This window comes from Doryrhamphus excisus, chromosome 12 (assembly GCF_030265055.1).
Source record: "Doryrhamphus excisus isolate RoL2022-K1 chromosome 12, RoL_Dexc_1.0, whole genome shotgun sequence".
Taxonomy (NCBI): Eukaryota; Metazoa; Chordata; class Actinopteri; order Syngnathiformes; family Syngnathidae; genus Doryrhamphus; species Doryrhamphus excisus.
The window spans coordinates 17,242,907-17,261,161 of record NC_080477.1 but is presented as its reverse complement, the minus strand read 5'-3'; the positions used below and the strand labels follow the sequence as shown (position 1 = coordinate 17,261,161).

The window sequence follows — 18,255 nt, the reverse complement described above, 5'->3', positions numbered from 1 at the left end:
CATTCATGGTGAGTCAGTTATCATTTGTACACTATGTGTATTGAATGCCCCATCTCAGCCCCCCAACAAAAACCTCCGTCTAGCACCAATCTGGTCACCGTTAAACTGAATGATACTGAATGATGAACCTAATGATATCAGATCAAAAAGTCATATAAGTACACATGTGAAAAGTTAACATTTGCATGTTAAAGTACCTCTGTCTGACTTGCATATATGTGGAATGTCTTTGCTTCAAACTTCAACTTGGTCACCTCATCCCTAAATATTTGAAAAGGAAACCCATGAAAAGACTGAAAAGCTGTTACTACAACGATTACGTATTATTCTAGTTAAAACTCACCATTTGAGAAAATGAATCCTCCTGTTTCCTTGCAACACTGTAAATCCAAATGGCGTGAATGCCAGAAAAGCCGGATTACCAGACACGTCCTGACATAGAAGAAGAAGGCCAATTAAAGAATCATGTAGTACCCAAAAGTGTTAGTGGAGAAATATCAAATATCATCCAAATACCGGATTTTCTGGACTATAAGTCCCACAAGGCCAAAAATGCACAATTAGGTAGAAAAAAACATACATAAGTTGCATTGGAGTAGAAGTCACATTTTTTGCGGGTAATTTATTTTATGACCAAAACAGACATTACGTCCTCTTGGAAGGCAAATTCTAACAATAAAAGAATAGAGAACAGGCTGAATAGGTGTAAGATATGCTAACATAATGGTACAGCTACACAAAAAATAAACATAAACAGAAAAAGTGTCCAATGTTTATGTAACATAAACAGTTTTTTCATTTATAAGTCGCTCTGGAGTATAAGTCGCAGGAACAGCCAACCTATGAAAAAAATGTGCGACTTATCGTCTGGAAAATACAGTACTTTTGAGCTCCTTTATTTTCTACAGAAAAAATCTTGTCTCATAGTTGGGTCAATACAGTATTTATGTATTTTTTTTTTCAAATATACATATTAATCTAATCCTCCACCTTGCATGGATGTGGGTCTACTCCATACGTCTCCAACATCTGAGCCTTCTGGAGGAAGTTGAGCTCTGATGTTTCGGGACTTTGACCTCTGCAAAAAAGAAAACAAATAGATTGTGTCATATTCTCTTTTCGTAGACCCGAGTTTTCGCATGATTTGCATTTTTTGCCAAATTTGACTTCAGTTTTCATACACTGTCGCTAAATGGAGCTGATTCACTGTTCACTGTAACAGCTAAATAACCTGCCATGGGGCCAAAGAAAGTTGTGAGTGCCAGTTATGTTATGTAAGTCAGTTTTTGATCAAAGTATTGTCATTATTATATTTTGATAGTTGAACTTGTGATTAACAGCTAGGAGACCAGGGTTCAATTCCACCCTCGGCCATCTCTGTGTGGAGTTTGCATGTTCTCCCCGTGCATGCGTGGGTTTTCTCCGGGTACTCGGGTTTCCTCCCACATTCCAAAAACATGCTAGGTTAATTGGCCACTCCAAATTGTCCATAGGTATGAATGTGAGTGTGAATGGTTGTTTGTCTATATGTGCCCTGTGATTGGCTGGCGACCAGTCCAGGGTGTACCCCGCCTCTCGCCCATAGACAGCTGGGATAGGCTCCAGCACCCCCTCGACCCTTGTGAGGAAAAAGCAGTAGAAAATGAATGAATGAATGAATGAACTTGTGATTAGTGCCCTGTGATTGGCTGGCGACCAGTCCAGGGTGTACCCCACCTCTCCACCGAAGACAGCTGGGATAGACTCCAGCACCCCCACAACCCCTGTGAGGATAAGTGGTAGAAAATGAATGAATGAATGAACTTATGATTGGATAATATATTTTTGTTCCCCTTTGTAGGCCTCATACTGCAGCCATCTTAGTGAATATACTGTTTGTGTCTGTGTGAATTCATCATCCATAAATGTTGACAAGCGAAGGCGCGGCGCGATGACAAGGTTAAAGGTCAAGTGTTTCACCGTGTGCTTACAATACAGAGCGCGGCTGCTGGTTTAACCTTCCACGGGTATAGATCACATGCGGCTTGCCAAAACATTGGCGACCGAGTCGCCATTTCTTGGCCCTTACATCAGCTCCGTCTTGTGGATTTCTGCTATGCGTCGCTCCAACTTCTCAGAGTGTTTGGGGAAGAACTGGAACTTGGAGCTGTAGCCCTCAGGGTGCTTTCCGGGGTCGTAGTCACCAATTTCAGCTGACAAATGGAATAGAAACGTCTATGTCAGAGGATGGAATCTATGGGTTTACCTGCACAGTCAGTTAAACACCAGATTGATAGAAAAAGTACTGGATTTTCCGGACTATAAGTTGCACTTTTTTTCATAGGTTGACTGTTCCTGCGACTTATACTCCAGAGCGACTTATAAATGAAAAAACTGTTTATGTTACATAAACACTGGACACCTTTTCTGTTCATGTTTATTTTTGTGTGTTAGCATATCTTATCTTATCTACTCAGGCTGTTCTCTATTATTTTATTAATGTTAGAACTTGCCTTCCAAGAGGACGTAATGTCTGTTTTGGTCAGGTAGTTTGTAAAATAAATTACCTGCAAAAAATTTGACGTATACTCCAGTTCGACTTATTTATGTTTTTTTCTACCTAATTATGCATTTTTGGCCTTGTGCGACTTATACTCCGTAGCGACTTATAGTCCAGAAAATACGGTAATACCTTGTAATATATATGCAGCCAACAGAGCAGCGTCTGATGTCTTGCACAAGAGACGACCGTGGTAGAGATCCCTCTTCACTTGCAGGAAGACCAGATATCTGCCATACAAAATAGAAATAATGTTAGTTATGAGTTATCACATTGTAGATATACAGGTGCACTGTTAATGTGTGATCGTAATGGGAGCGTGTCAGATCGTCAAACTCCTTTGAGGTCACATAATTGGGGAAAAAACATCATGTAAGACACATGAATGATGGTTTATGTGGATTACAGTGGATTTGCTTCCTAAATTAGGCTGATTTTTCCACCTTAAAATTCAGCTTAAGTGTGTGATTCATTCATTCATTCATTCAATTTCTACCGCTTTTTCCTCACGAGGGTCGCGGGAGTGCTGGAGCCTATCCCAGCTGTCTTTGGGCGAGAGGCGGGGTACACCCTGGACTGGTCGCGGGCCAATCACAGGGCACATATAGACAAACAACCATTCACACTCACATTCATTTAACATCAATTAACCTAGCATGTTTTTGGAATGTGGGAGGAAACCGGAGTACCCGGAAAAAAACCCACGCATGCACAGGGGGAGAACATGCAAACTCCACACAGAGATGGCCGAGAGTGGAATTGAACCCTGGTCTCCTAGCTGTGAGGTCTGCGCGCTAACCACTCGACCGCCGTGCCGCCCCTTAAGTGTGTGATTATTTATAAATACCTGATAATACAGATAAGACCTTTCAGCAGTTGAAATACATTACAAATATATGCTTATAATAATACAGAATATGAGTGTATCTTAACATGGACATCCCGCGGTAGCGATGCAATCTCCACATGCAACAACCCGTCTCCCCAAGCAGGCGGAGTAATAAAAAGTGCATAAATGAAGCCTTCTTATCTTCTCCCATGCTACTTTGCTTTAATTATTTTTTCAGGCTTTTTATTGATGTCAGTGAAGTCAGTTGAATCGGGCGAGCTCCCTGCTCTCTCTCGCTTGCTGGCACATCCAGAGAGGCCCGGGCAGTGTCTATGGCGTGAGATTTATTTGTGAGCAGACAGGGTTGGGTGAGGGGGCGGCTGGAGGGTGGGAGGGCTGGGGGGGTTGATGTGTGAGCTCAGAGGCTCTGTGGCTTGTGCAGCGGCACAACAATTTGTTAAGCTGTCAGGGAGGTCTCACACACCAGTCCACCAGTGAGGAGTTTCACACTGCAACATAGGGAAGAATGAGTAATGAGTAACGGTTGTGCAAAAATTTAGGGACACCTTTTCAGCTATAGCAGCTTCCACGGGTCACAATGTTGGACATAAGAGAAGTGTTTTCCACATCAATGTCATCCATGCTGTGTGTACCGTGGAACAGAAAAAGGTCTTTTTCAAACTATTCCTACAAAGTTTGAAACAATGTTTTGGTAATATGAAACATTTGTAAGGCATCTAGACCAACTCCGAATTGATTTATTAATCGCTTGTAACATGTCTGTAAATTCACGAGAGGAAATTCAGAATATTCAAAGAATAAAATTGTAATTCTTTAAGAAAAAAAGCAAAAAATTTGCTGTATTTTTGATGAGCGTTGTTAAGCAAATTTGTACAAAGATTTGAGAAGATCCTGAAAATAATATAATTAATAATATAAATAATGGCTGCTGACAAAAATTACTCAAAATTATTTCATTCTACAAGAAAAAAACTTAAATGAAGAAGAAAGAAGAAATATTGTAATATTGAATTATTCCCTTTTGTGGCATTACAATAACACTGGTCTAGAAGCAAAATGGTCTACAAGCAAATTTCTTGGTTTAGGTCGCTAATAAAGAAAAAGTAAGTCATAAGTGCAGATTGGCTATATTTTCCAAGATACAGTATTATGTTAAAACTGGAAATTTATGTAAAATCAAAAGTCAAAAACGGTAGTTTACCAGAATGTACAGTGTCTACACAAGTCTGCACATTCCAATACATTAATTTTAATGTCTAGAGTTTTGACATCAAATGTTTTGTTTTGTTTTCTTGGAAGTCGGCAAAATGCATTTAGAGACATTTCAAGAACTGTAGCCGAAATCAACTTTTGCATCCAAGTTTCTTTGAAACTACAAGGCACATATTTATAAGCAGCTGGTGACAAACCTCCTGAAGTCCTACAAAGACCTTGGCTGCAATTTGTCACTGAAGATTTGTAGACCAGTGTCACGTATAAATAATATATATTGATAATAAAATCGGCGGCACGGTGGTCGTGTGGTTACCGCACAGACCTCACAGCTAGGAGACCAGGGTTCAGTTCCACCCTCGGCCATCTCTGTGTGGAGTTTGCATGTTCTCCCCGTGCACGCGTGGGTTTTCTCCGGGTACTCCGGTTTCCTCCCACATTCCAAAAACATGCTAGGTTAATTGGCGACTCCAAATTGTCCATAGGTATGAATGTGAGTGTGAATGGTTGTTTGTCTATATGTGACCTGTGATTGGCTGGCGACCAGTCCAGGGTGTACTCCGCCTCTCGCCCGAAGACAGCTGGGATAGGCTCCAGCACCCCCGTGACCCTCGTGAGGAAAAGCGGTAGAAAATAAATGAATGAATGAATGATAATAAAATATATTGAATGTGAATTAATTAATAAGAAAAAGTATATAAAAATAATACAATAAATTGTTGTTAGAAAAAAATGATTCCTACTCCTATACTCCCGGGACAGAATATGGGCTGGACACCATATTCATACTATACTTTGTAACGTTTAGCCAACAAGAAAAGTAGTACTAGATTGTAAAATAATAGTGTGTTATGATGTTTTAATGTGCATCATCTAATGTATTGAAGTATTAGAAGCCTGTGATAGCGATTGACCTTTTATCCTCATGCAGGGGACAGTTAGCTAAATCCAATACCGGCAATGAAGAAGCCCAGCATGAGCCACATTCCTAGATAATAAATCTCACAAATGATTTGTGTAAGCAAATAAAATAAAAAAACCCAGACAACCTGCATAATGATGTGTTACAATTTGGCAGCTAAATAATAAGACGTTGCCCAAGCATGCTGCCTCTCTGAAAAGACATTTGAAATGTATTTGAGCCGCAGCAAGGACCAAACCGGCGATGCGTGAACGCGTCACATCGCTCTGCTTCAAATGTTCACTCATGGGAGAAAAACAAGAGTTGGCATGCAAAGGAGAAAAAAAAAAGTGTCATCCTCCTCCCTCGTACCTGGTGATCTCTTCTCGAAGGGCGGCGGGGTCAGGAGGGTAGAACTTGACACGCAAACACATAGTGAAAGGAGGCTGAGCTGTGGAGGAAAATGGAAAGACAGAAAGACAAGAAATGTTATGACTGCTGTTTCGGTCTACGAAACAACATAACATTACAATATTGACACGTATGTCACGTATGTTGCTCAACACAGCAGCAACAGAACCAATATTGTAATAGCTGTAAAGAGCAAAGTTCATTTTAAGCAACAGTATGGTAAGTGTAACGCACTATATAGCTGAGGATTTGAATGATGTCACAACAGGCACAATAATCCCTCCCACAATCCCACAATAAACCCGTGCCAAGCTAAAACTCAACCCCTGACATCACTTCCTGTCCGCCGCTCACTCTGCTTACCTTGGAAACACATTTACAGCCACACACATGGGCATGAGTTTTGAATTATTTCACATCAGGCACAATAATCTATAATTAACACAGCCTACAGTTTCGGCCATAACCCGTGCCAAGATAAAACTCAACCCCTGACGTCACTTCCTGTCCGCCGCTCACTCTGCTTCCCTTGGAAACACATTTACAGCAACACACATGGGCATGAGGTTTGAATTATCTCACATCAGGCACAATAATCCTGAATCAACACAGCCTACAGTTGCGGCCATAACCCGTGCCAAGCTATAACTCAACCCCTGACGTCACTTCCTGTCCGCCGCTCACTCTGCTTCCCTCGGAAACACATTTACAGCAACACACATGGGCATAAGGTTTGAATTATCTCACATCAGGCACAATAATCAGGCTAACTCAGGCTATAGTTACGATAAAACTTAACTCTGAAACCCGACATCACATCCTGTTCGCCCCCCAACTCAGCTAAACTAGCAAATCAACACATTGACAGCAACACACACGAGTATGAGGATTTATGTCTTAAATGGCTTATTTATTATTATTATGTCTACTATATTGGTGACTATAGGGGTGTTATTTCATGTCTAGAGCGCTCTAATAATATTAAAAAACATATTTACTGTATTTAGAAGGTTGTAAACAGGTTTTCTACGCACTGATTATGAAAATATTGAATTTATAATATAGAATTTATGAATAAGGAATCCTACTTTTCAGAGGTTTGCTGAGTGTCATTGGGTCGGGAATCAATTAAATGCGATAAATGAGGGGTTACTGTAGTAACAAGAGGAAAAATGCTATAATACATGATAATACATAATACATGATATTTTGCTAGAAAAAAATATTTACATAAAAAAAGCAATTTGCAATGAATAAACACAAAATAAAGGGAATGAATAATATCAATAAAATAAACATTTGAATAAGTATAGTCCCAATTATACAAAGAAGGTTACATATTATGAAGCGGAAAACTAGTAGTTTTATGATGTACAGCACATACTTGTATAAAGTTTTAGGCCACACCTAAAGAAACGATTTTCCTCCAAAATTATGACTTGATGATTTTTTCCAATATGTCTTCATAATTTGTATAAATGAATGACAAGGTGGGACATTTCATCAATGAAATACTCACATTTCATTTGTTTGGCAATTGACTTTGTAAACTCCAACCAGTGCTGCAAGGAAGAAAGAGCAAAGTCAAGCAGGGAACATTTCGATGCTCTCCTTTCTTTCTGATTGCTCAGCAAGTAAACATGCTGACTGAGAATCAATAGCAAGAATAGCACATTGGAATCACCCGCATACACAAACCACCTCCTACCCCCACCTTCTCCTTTGACAGCAGCCATTGTGCCAGGAGGGGATGAAGTCAGTCAAAGCATGACGTAAGAGTGGGAAAACCATCGATTCTATTGATTTGAATTGATACCTCACCAATATATTAATAAGTACAGGTTCTCCACCAAATGGCAAAGGTTATGTTTGCCTGTCAAGCAATTTCAGCAAATCAAATTTGAATTGGTGAAACCTATTGATTTTTATTAATATCAGAGTGATTTTGCTTATGTAGCTCAGACATATGCTAGAGCCTATCCCAGCTGACTTCTGGCGAGAGTCGGGGCATTTACATTTTTTATGTATAGTTTCTCCATCTAAATGACAACTTTATGTTGTTTGTTTCTACCATAATTACGACTTACTAAAAACATATTTCAACTTGATGCTACCAAAGTGATGATTTCATTGAAATGATTTTTCCTCATAATGTCATGTTATTCTCGTGAAATTATGACTTTTCTGTTTAGATTGAAACTTAGATTACAAATTTTGTAAAATTTTATTTTTTTTTCTGTTTTGTTGTTTTTGTTTCCTCTTTAAATCATAGTTTTAAAATGTGTTGTTTGTTTCTACCATAATTACGACTTACGTATTTAAACTTACTTAAGCTACTAAAGTGATGATTTCATTGAAATTATTTTTCCTCAGAATATTATGTTATTATTGTGAAGTTATGACTTTTTCTGTTTACACAACGTAGATTACATTTTTTGCAAAATTTTAATAATTTTTTTTGTTTTGTTGTTTTTGTTTCCTCGTTAAATTATAGCTTTAAAATGCAGGCCAATAAAAAACATTGGATAGCCTATAAGCTACAACTTGTTCAAATGTCAGGCCTTTTTTTTCCTAGTTGCCATAGAAGCAACAATTCATTTTTTGAAAGGATATCTGAGACAAGATGCGTAATATACTGTAGTTAGTAAGTCCAAGTTGATGACTGGTACTGTAAATAATTATGATTATTCACCCGCTGCTTGTCTGGATCCACATATCTGATGCCAAAGTAGTCTTTTTCCAGCAGGTTGAGGTGATGACAGATGAGATCAAACAGGTACTGTCCCTTAGCGTCCCGCTGCAAGAGAGGAAAGGTTATTATTAGCACTTACAGGTAAGATAAGGTCATGGACATGTCAGCACTGAAAAAACACACAGCAGGTCATAGGCAGCTAATAAGTGTACACAATAAAGAATCAATAAGTAAATTATGCCAAAGTATATTATATACAGTGTTTGTTATTTTTCATTAGGATATCTGCTTTTTTTTGAACAGAAAAAACGGCCACCAGACAGCATTTAAATATTTCACCACCCTCCGGGGAGAAATATGAGGGCGATCAAATATTCATACTGAGGCAAGCAGCCATCTGTGACGGCTCGGCTGCAGGAAAGAAGAAGAAACAGAGACAAGGTGCAGGTAAATGAGGAAAAAGGAAAAAGGGACAATCTGGCACCTTGCAAAGATTGATTGAGCTTTTTCAGGGCTCATTAGTTACACGGATGACATGTATTTCTTTATATATGATAAATATTTAATATCAATGTACAAATAGTCACATTAAAATATCATTGAAGTACAGATTTTTCATTTCCAACTCACATATAGCAATCCCTTGTTGTTCACTGTTAATTGATAAATGGAATATTTTTGTATTTAGAGTAGTTTTTAACATGACCAAAGCCATAAAGACGTGAAATAACACCATTATAATCATCTTTACTGGTATTACCCAATAGAGTAGAGACTTAATAAGAGTATATAAGCCATTTAAAACCTAAATAAGATTCATCCTAACATAGTATGTTGCTATGAATGTGTTGCCAATGGGAGAAGCATGAGTGGCGGACAGGAAGTGATGTTGGAGGTTCAGAGTTGAGTTTCAGTCCGTGTTTTTAGTCGAGATTATTGCATCTGATAATTCCTGACACCTGGAATGCCACATTTCATCAATGTCTTTGAATGCGTCTTGAATGCCTTATACCAGGGGTCTCAAATACGCGGTCCGCGGGCCAAATGTGGCCCGCAGGACACTAGTTTGAGGCCCTCGCCTTGATATGAAAGTTTAATGTTAGTGCGGCCCGCGCAAGTTTGATATGGATGCTGTATGGTATCATGTACCCAGAAAAAATTATTACGTTTGATTAATGTTCATGTTAAAGTTTAAATAACTGTTAATAGTTATCCTCCCTATCTGTGTGGAAGTGGTAAGTTTTGGGCTATTTAAGTTTAAAGAAAATAACTTGAAGGCTACCGTTTAGGTCGCTAGCTCTCTAGTTTGCGAGTTAGCATGTGTCTCAAGACCCTGCAGTTGCACAATATGTTGTAAATAAAAAGAGCATAAATGTGACTATAGTCGTGTTTTGTCATGTCTACAGGGCTCTAATAATGCTTTGTTAATTTTAATTAATTAATTATTCTTGATTATTCTTGATTTGTTTATTTATTCTTCTTATTATTCTTCTTATTATATGTATTCTTGTTTTATCAGAGCTTTTCTTGTAGAAAATTGGAACCAAAGCGAAGTTTTTTAAATTTTTTTGTTTTTAATAAATGTGTTTTTTTGTTTTTTTTTTGGAAAACCTGATGGGGCCCAGTCTCACCCAGACCCGAGCTCCAGTGGCCCCCAAGTAAATTGAGTTTGAGACCGCTGCCTTATACTGTGTATGTATTTTAGTTCATTTCAACATTTTTATGCTTGAAAAATGCTCAATTTAGCTAATGAATATGTAACATTTGCTTAAATACGCATATGCTTTGACTAATAATAGGAGTGTGTTGAATCGTGTTTTTACATACCAGTTCGGTACTACATCAGGAGGTTGCCTACAGCCACAGCAGTTAATAACTGGGTTTTGTCCACCACACAACCGGAAACTATAGGAGAATTTTCTGTTAATTCAAGAGCATCACATTTAGCTTGCTGCCTAAAGAAGGGCAATACGGCGCTAGCTGTCAAGCTATCAAGCAACTTCCACTGTATTCCCACCCATTTCACAACAAGCATTACTTTGCAGCGCGCTCCAATTTGTCTCCTCAAGGTCCGCTTGTGTGTGGAGCAGAGCTTTTCTGCTTTCTACGACGGCGACTCTTGTCAGCGTATCCCATTGTCATTGTCACACCACCTTTATTCACCACGACATAGCTGCTGACTCGCCCGGCAACAGAAATAGAAGCACACTCACACACACACACACACACACACACACACACCCTTGAATCTTGATCTTGATCTCTGTCGCTCGACAAGAAACTTCCTCATCCACAACATTTGCGCTGCATTAATCTCCACTCCATCTGCTGTTTACACTGACACCCACAAATGAGTTCCCAGTTTATCATCACTGCTGTTGTGTGTGCAGGCTGCATCTTTGTGGCCATGCATGGGCGACTGCTGCCATGTTTTTGGTTCTGAAACCAGAACAGAGAAAAGGTACTCTACCGGTCGGACATGCCCTGTGGGGGGTCATTTGCAATGTTTTTTTAAATTGAATATAATATAATTTAACGGGACATATACGCAAAAAAAACAGCTACATATTTTAAGGGAAAATAATGTCATTAATTAATAAATAATAATAATAATAATTAATTAGTAATTAAAGAACCATATGAAGGACATGCCCTGTAGGGGGTCATTTGCAATGTTTTTTTAAATTGAAAATAATCTGAAAATAGAATTTAACGGGACATATAAGCAAAAAAAAAAAAAAAACAGCTAAATCTTTTAAGGGAAAATAATGTCATTAATTAATAAATAATAATAATAAGTACAATTAATAATTAAAGAACCATATGAAGGACATGCCCTATGGGGGTCATTTGCAATGTTTTTTTAATTGAAAATAATCTGAAAATAGAATTTAACCGGACATATAAGCAAAAAAACCCAAAAACAGCTAAATATTTTAAGGGAAAATAATATCATTAATTAATAAATAATAATAATAATTAATTAGTAATTAAAGAACCATATGAAGCACATGCCCTGTGGGGGGGTCATTTGCAATGTTTTTCTTAATTGAAAATAATCTGAAAATATAATTTAACGGGACATATAAGCAAAAAAAACAGTAAAATATTTTAAGGGAAAATAATGTCATTAATTAATAAATAATAATAATAATAATTAATTAGTAATTAAAGAACCATATAAAGGTAACTTCAGTTGTGTATCAAAGAAAAAATTATTTAATTTTGCCTTCCAACAGTGTGAAAGTAAAAAGGATCCGGGCTGAGCAGAAAACTCCACATAATATGCTCCAGAAAATCATTTTTTTCGGGGAGTAGGGGAGGAGGATCCAATGGTATTATATTCTCTGAGGTAAGACTCACTGTGCCAGGCTTTGAAATCCATGAAAATGTTATGCAACATTTTACTGAAGCACCATTTTGGTTCGGTTTTTCTGTGCAGGGAACAATACAAAAGGCAGTTTAAGCTGGGCTCATACTTGTCACGGACTCTGCTCTTGTTCGTGAGGTCCATTTGGTCCCTGGTGTGCACCAAACCCCTTGAAGTGGTGAGTCTCAGACTTAACATCCGGACAGACTGAAGCAATGTGGATACTGACTCTCAGCATAGCGGCCATGATTTGTGATAACAAACACTTTTGTTGACAAAGTAGCATTATTTTCTATGTGCTGTGTGAAATCAATCACATTCATACATATGGACAATTTGCAGTCAATATTTTGTCGTCAAGACCTAAAAAAAAAACTCAACCAAACCAATGTTTACCCATCCAAAGCAACACATGTAGATGAATTATGCATGAACTTTTCCTCAAAGGCAAGTGTAGTCATTTTGTAAAATGAAAAACTAAGATGTTGCATTCCAGCTCCAATTCTTACTACACTATAAAAACTATAATTGTTGGCTAAATAGCTGATGAAGAGATCTAACGGTGGTGTCGTAACAACTCCAATGGACACTAATTACCAACAACAAAAACATAAATAGAAATATATAAATAAATCAGTGCAGAGGAATGAAAAACACAGGCCCATTAGTGGTTTGTGGTAATTTTTTTTTAATATATACTGGCATAAATAAAAGTCGTAAACAAAGAAATAAACTAGATGATGATGGGTTTTGTTAGAGCACTTTCTCTGCATGGTCTTGTGCCAGATTAATTATTGAGGAGGGTTCAATAACAGCTTGGGAAACACAACATCAATAAATGATGCTGTCATTTTTTTTAAGCTACAAGGATGGAAATGGCCGAAACAAAGAAAATGATGCTTTATTTTTTTTTTTTTTTGCTGGAAAGCCCTCCTCAATACAAAGTAAAGCTAAGGAATCATTGTGACACCAGGGCTCCCCCTATAGTGTGGAGTGTAAATTACCAGTATACTGGAGCCTATTCCAGCTGATTTTGGGTGAAAGGCAGGGCAAAACCTGGACTGGTCTCCAATCTATCGCATTGTGGGAGCAGACCTGAGTACCCAAACTCCACACAAAGATGCCCAACGGAGCCCATTCGAGCCCATAGGCCATCGTGCGGCCTCCGTTAATCCACTGTGATAAATACAATTTCATTAATTCATTCATTTTCTATCGCTTTTTTCCTCACGAGGGTCGCGGGGGTGCTGGAGCCTATCCCAGCTGTCTTTGGGCGAGAGGATGGGGTACACCCTGGACTGGTCGCCAGCCAATCACAGGGCATATATAGACAAACAACCATTCACACTCACATTCATACCTATGGACAATTTGGAGTCGGCAATTAACCTAGCATGTTTTTGGAATGTGGGAGGAAACCGGAGTTAAATACAATTTGATAGCAGAAAAAAGTAAAGACACGGTGCAATGTCAATAAATCTATATGGAAAACTGCAGAACTTGCGATCTGTCCTGGCTGGCCCACTGGTCATTATTATTGACTGCTCAAGGGCACCTCAATTTGGGATGTAATTTTACAGTGATGAGTCACGGTACCGCTTATGGAGAAACTCTGGGTAATTACTCCCTAAAACTGCATTACATATTTATCTGTGCAGGCTTTTTTTTTTCTTCATTTGGCTGCTTGCTGATGTCGAATTGTACACGAGGCACTCAGAGCAACCTCTCCCGGCAATATAATCACTCAATTTGGACTCAACTCATGAATGTGTGGAAGTGAATGCCGTGGAAATGCTTTGAAGTCTTTTGAAACTGTATGAAAAGTGTTGGTATTACAGTATTTGAATGGTTTGCTGTGTTGAGCAGCATGCATAAAATAAGTAGATTCATACTGTATGTGTATATACTGCATAGGAAAGGCAAACTTGCCTATGTAAGTTGTAAATATTATTCATATTTATGCTTACTGTGGTTAATCGATTCCAGACCCAACCATTCATTCATTCATTTTCTAACGCTTGTCCTGCTGGAGCCTATCCCAGCTGTCTTCGGGCAATAGGCGGGGTACACCCTGGACTGGTCGCCAGCCAATCACAGGGCACATATAGACAAACAACCATTCACACTCACATTCATACCTATGGACAATTTGGAGTCGCCAATTAACCTAGCATGTTTTTGGAATGTGGGAGGAAACCGGAGTACCCGGCAAAAACCCACACATACACGAGATCATGGAAACTCCACACAGAGATGGCCGAGGGTGGAATTGAACTCAGGTCTCCTAACTGTGAAGCCTGAATGCTAACCACTTAAGCACCGTGCAGCCTAGACCCAACCATGATAAGCGAATTTCCACAAACAAATAGAAATAGAAAATAGACAGTCTGGTTTACAAACTTCTAAATACAGTGTTATTATTAGAGCCCTCTAGACATTAAATAACACCCCTATAGTCACCATAACACCCGTATTGCCCAATATAGTGGACATACCTCCAGCTATTTTCCCATATCCATATTCCCATGACTATTGCACACCATAATACAACTATTACAAATATCGGCGTTTGAGTTAAAGCCGTTGTCACTCATCCCTCTCCGCTTTTTACACTCTCTCACCCCAACCAATCCACGCTGAGTCTTGGTTTCTTCATAAGACGGGAGTTGTTGTTTTTTTTTTATCGTGTCCCTATTGATAAATACAATGGAATCGACTTTCTAGATCTGCTGTTCCTCGGCATCCTTCAGTATATCTTCACTCTCCCCACTCCTCTTGTTCTGTTTACTTTCGCTTCAGTTATTTCTGTTCTGTCTGTCAGCGTTGTTCCCTCGTGCCGTGATGTCCCCAAATCACTTTTTACTTGGCTGAGAATAAAGCTGTAGCACTTTACTTGTGCTTCCTGCTTGCCAGACCGACCATTTTTTTTTTCTGTGTTGGAATGAAGTCGCACTGACTCAGGCTACCATGACAGATGCATTGTCATTGTTATATTGGCTTAGGAAACATACACCGCCGGTCGGACGGGTATCTTCATTTGAGGTCGTAAAAACAAATAAAGGATGTAAGGTTGACAAATTGACAAAATTCCAGTCTTTCCAGTAATTATTGCCCAACTCGGACATAACTGCTGCTTTGGCGATAGCCATTAAAATGTATTAACACTTGAAGTTTTGGTATTATAACATCTCAATCAAGGCGGCACGGTGGTCAAGTGGTTAGCATGCAGACCTCACAGCTAGGAGACCAGGGTTCAATTCCACCCTCGGGCATCTCTGTGTGGAGTTTTTACTATAGTCCGGGTTCCTCCCACATGCTAGGTTAATTGACCCAAATTGTCCATAGGTATGAATGTGAGTGTGAATGGTTGTTTGTCTATATGTGCCCTGTGATTGGCTGGCCACCAGAGTAGACTTAACTAAGATCTGCTTCTTACTATTCCTTTTCATGTTGAATTTTGCAAGCCTAAATGTATTAACACTTGAAGTTTTGATATTATAACATCTCAACCAAGGCGGCACGGTGGTCGAGTGGTTAGCGCGCATACCTCACAGCTAGGAGAGCAGGGTTCAATTCCACCCTCGGGCATCTCTGTGTGGAGTTTGCATGTTCTCCCAGTGCATGCGGGGTACTCCGGTTTCCTCCCACATTCCATAAACATGCTAGGTTAATTAGCGACTCCAAATTGTCCATAGGTATGAATGTGAGTGTGAATGGTTGTTTGTCTATATGTGCCCTGTGATTGGCTGGCGACCAGTCCAGGGTGTACGCCGCCTCTCGCCCGAAGACAGCTGGGATAGAAAAGCGGTCGAAAATGAATGAATGAACATCTCAACCACACCTTCTCGCAAGATGCTGATTTGATGATTATTTTTTTTTATTGGCCACCTGTAGTGATGTCATTTCCAGTTCAGTATATTCACGACCTAATGAATAATTAGGCTTGCTTCTCCAAATGAGCCTTTGTTGAAAAAGACTTTCCCAATGGGTTGACTAAATGGTGCCAAAAATCTGGAACAAACCACCCATCTTCCGACCTTTCGTTCTATAATTGGAAAAGTAATTTTCTTCTTCACTTCCATTTAATGATATCAGTGACTCAGAGGACTTTTTTTTTTATGGAGGATGGGCGCATACTAACTTGAATATACAGTAAGACAATGAATATAGGGTGAGTCAATCCCTCTTTTTCAAGACATGTTTGTGGAAAATTGTTTTTAAAAACCAAACATCAATATTAGTCTTTTTTTTCCACTTTCAGGTTAGTTGGTTGTTTTTTTTTTACACTGATTGCACTTAGTGACTTAAGCCTAGCAAGGAATTGAACCCATGCCCTCTGCCAGAAAGGCAGCATGTACCATTACAGCACCATGGACAGTGAATTATTAGTGATATTAGTATTAAGCCTCTATTCTGAAAACGCTAGCATTAATAGCTGTGGCTGTGGGCAACCTCCTAATGCTGTTGGTTGTTTTTTTTACACTGATTGCACTTACTGACTTAAGCCTAGCAAGGGATTTAACCCAAGTTCAAGTGCCAGAAAGGCAGCATATACCATTGCAGCACCATGGACAGTGAATTATTAGTGACATAGTATTAAGCCTCTATTCTGAAAACGCTAGCATTAATAGCTGTGGCTGTGGGCAACCTCCTAATGCTGTTTTTTTATTAACTTAAGTCCTTGGATGCCAGTGACTGGAAATATAATTCTGACGACCCCAAATATAAGACGTCTCGTCTTTTTTTAGACTGTTTTTAACAAAAATACAGTCTCATTATCCATATTATCAATATGGTTAGCACGCAGGCCCCACAGCTAGGAGACCCGAGTTCAATTCCAACCTTGTCCATCTCGGTGTGGAGTCAGCATGTTTTCCCCGTGCATGCGTGGGTTTTCTCCGGAGTCCCCGGTTTCCTCCCACATTCTAAAAACATGCTAGGTTAATTAGCGACTCCAATATGAGTCTAGGTATGAATGTGAGTGTGAATGGTTGTTTGTCTATATGTGCCCTGTGATTGGCTGGCGACCAGTCCAGGGTGTACCCTGCCTCTCGCCCGGAGACAGCTGGGATAGGCTCCAGCACCCTTAACAAAGTTATTACAAAACATGAGTCCTCACCTGTAGGAGAAATTCATCTACTCAACAAAAGAGTGGGACGTAATCAGGAGTTCAGAACCTTCACAAATATATTCTCCCCTTCCGGTAAAAATAACATCTGACACGCCATACAAGTCACAACCTTGTCTCAAAGCAGCACCTTGACACCCGCCACCCACTAGAGCACCTTCCTGCAGGTTTTTGTACCGCCCGGCCTTGATCTCTGACACCGCAAACACGGCTCAGCGCGGTGAGAAGAGTCCAACAACCAATACAGTCGCCCTGACCGAGCACTCAGCGGGTCAAATGTGTTACTGATCACGGCTCATGATGGCGGCAGGCGCCCTGCGTCTGCTGCGCTTGCATGCCTGAAAAGCGTTTCAGGAGAGCAATCAGCCATCCTAAGACACAATCTTATTTCATCATCTGCCATCAAATGGCGTGCAGACTCGCTCAGATGAAATCACACACAATGTAGTGTTACCTTTGTACAAATGCTACTTCATTATCCTTCCTCATTTCCTTGGAGGACCTTGGAGGTTTTGTGAATGGAAGACAGAGATACTGTTTCCTTTTTATCCTCATGTGTAGGAGTAAGGCCGATCCCATCCAGTATCTATATCGGGTTATGATACTAGTGTAAAACCAAAATGTTATACTGTTATACTTCAGTAGTTAGTTGGCTATTTTCAAAACTGCCTGTCCTCACAGGGTGGCAGATGAGCTGGAGCCTATCCCAGGGTCTCAAACTCAATTTACTTGCGGGCCACTGGAGCTCGGGTCTAGGTGAGACTGGGCCGCATCAGGTTTTAAAAAAAAAAACAAAAAAAAACTGCATTTATTAAAAACAAAAAAATTTTAAAAACTTCGCCTTAGTTCCAATTTCCAGTTCCAAGAAAAGTTCTTATAAAACATCGCACTGTTCTCAAATATCTTACTTTTTATTTTACACAAAATAAGATGAAAAATAAATAAACAAATCAAGAATAAAGAAAATCAATCAATCAGTAATAAATAAATAAATATAATAATAATAATAATAATAATAAAACAGCAAATAATAAAAACTTGAGAAACCACATATAGTTGGTGGGTAGACAAATTATTTTTCTCAGATTAAAATGAACAAAGCATTATTAGAGCCCTGTAGACATGACAAAACACGACTATAGTCACATTTAT

The 18,255-nt window shown here is 39.2% G+C and overlaps 1 protein-coding gene across 1 annotated transcript in view; it reads right to left on the bottom strand.

Moving 5' to 3' along the window:
- LOC131139559 (FERM domain-containing protein 5-like) overlaps window positions 1-18,255 on the bottom strand; it is a 39,789-nt gene that overhangs the window by 6,845 nt on the left and 14,689 nt on the right. The window contains exons 2-9 of the mRNA XM_058089265.1: window positions 8,606-8,710; window positions 7,433-7,475; window positions 5,875-5,953; window positions 2,672-2,769; window positions 2,069-2,192; window positions 991-1,078; window positions 344-432; window positions 198-261 (exon numbers count right to left, since the gene is read on the bottom strand). Of these exons, the coding sequence (XP_057945248.1) occupies window positions 198-261; window positions 344-432; window positions 991-1,078; window positions 2,069-2,192; window positions 2,672-2,769; window positions 5,875-5,953; window positions 7,433-7,475; window positions 8,606-8,710 (690 nt within the window). The remainder of the gene's footprint in view (window positions 1-197; window positions 262-343; window positions 433-990; window positions 1,079-2,068; window positions 2,193-2,671; window positions 2,770-5,874; window positions 5,954-7,432; window positions 7,476-8,605; window positions 8,711-18,255) is intronic.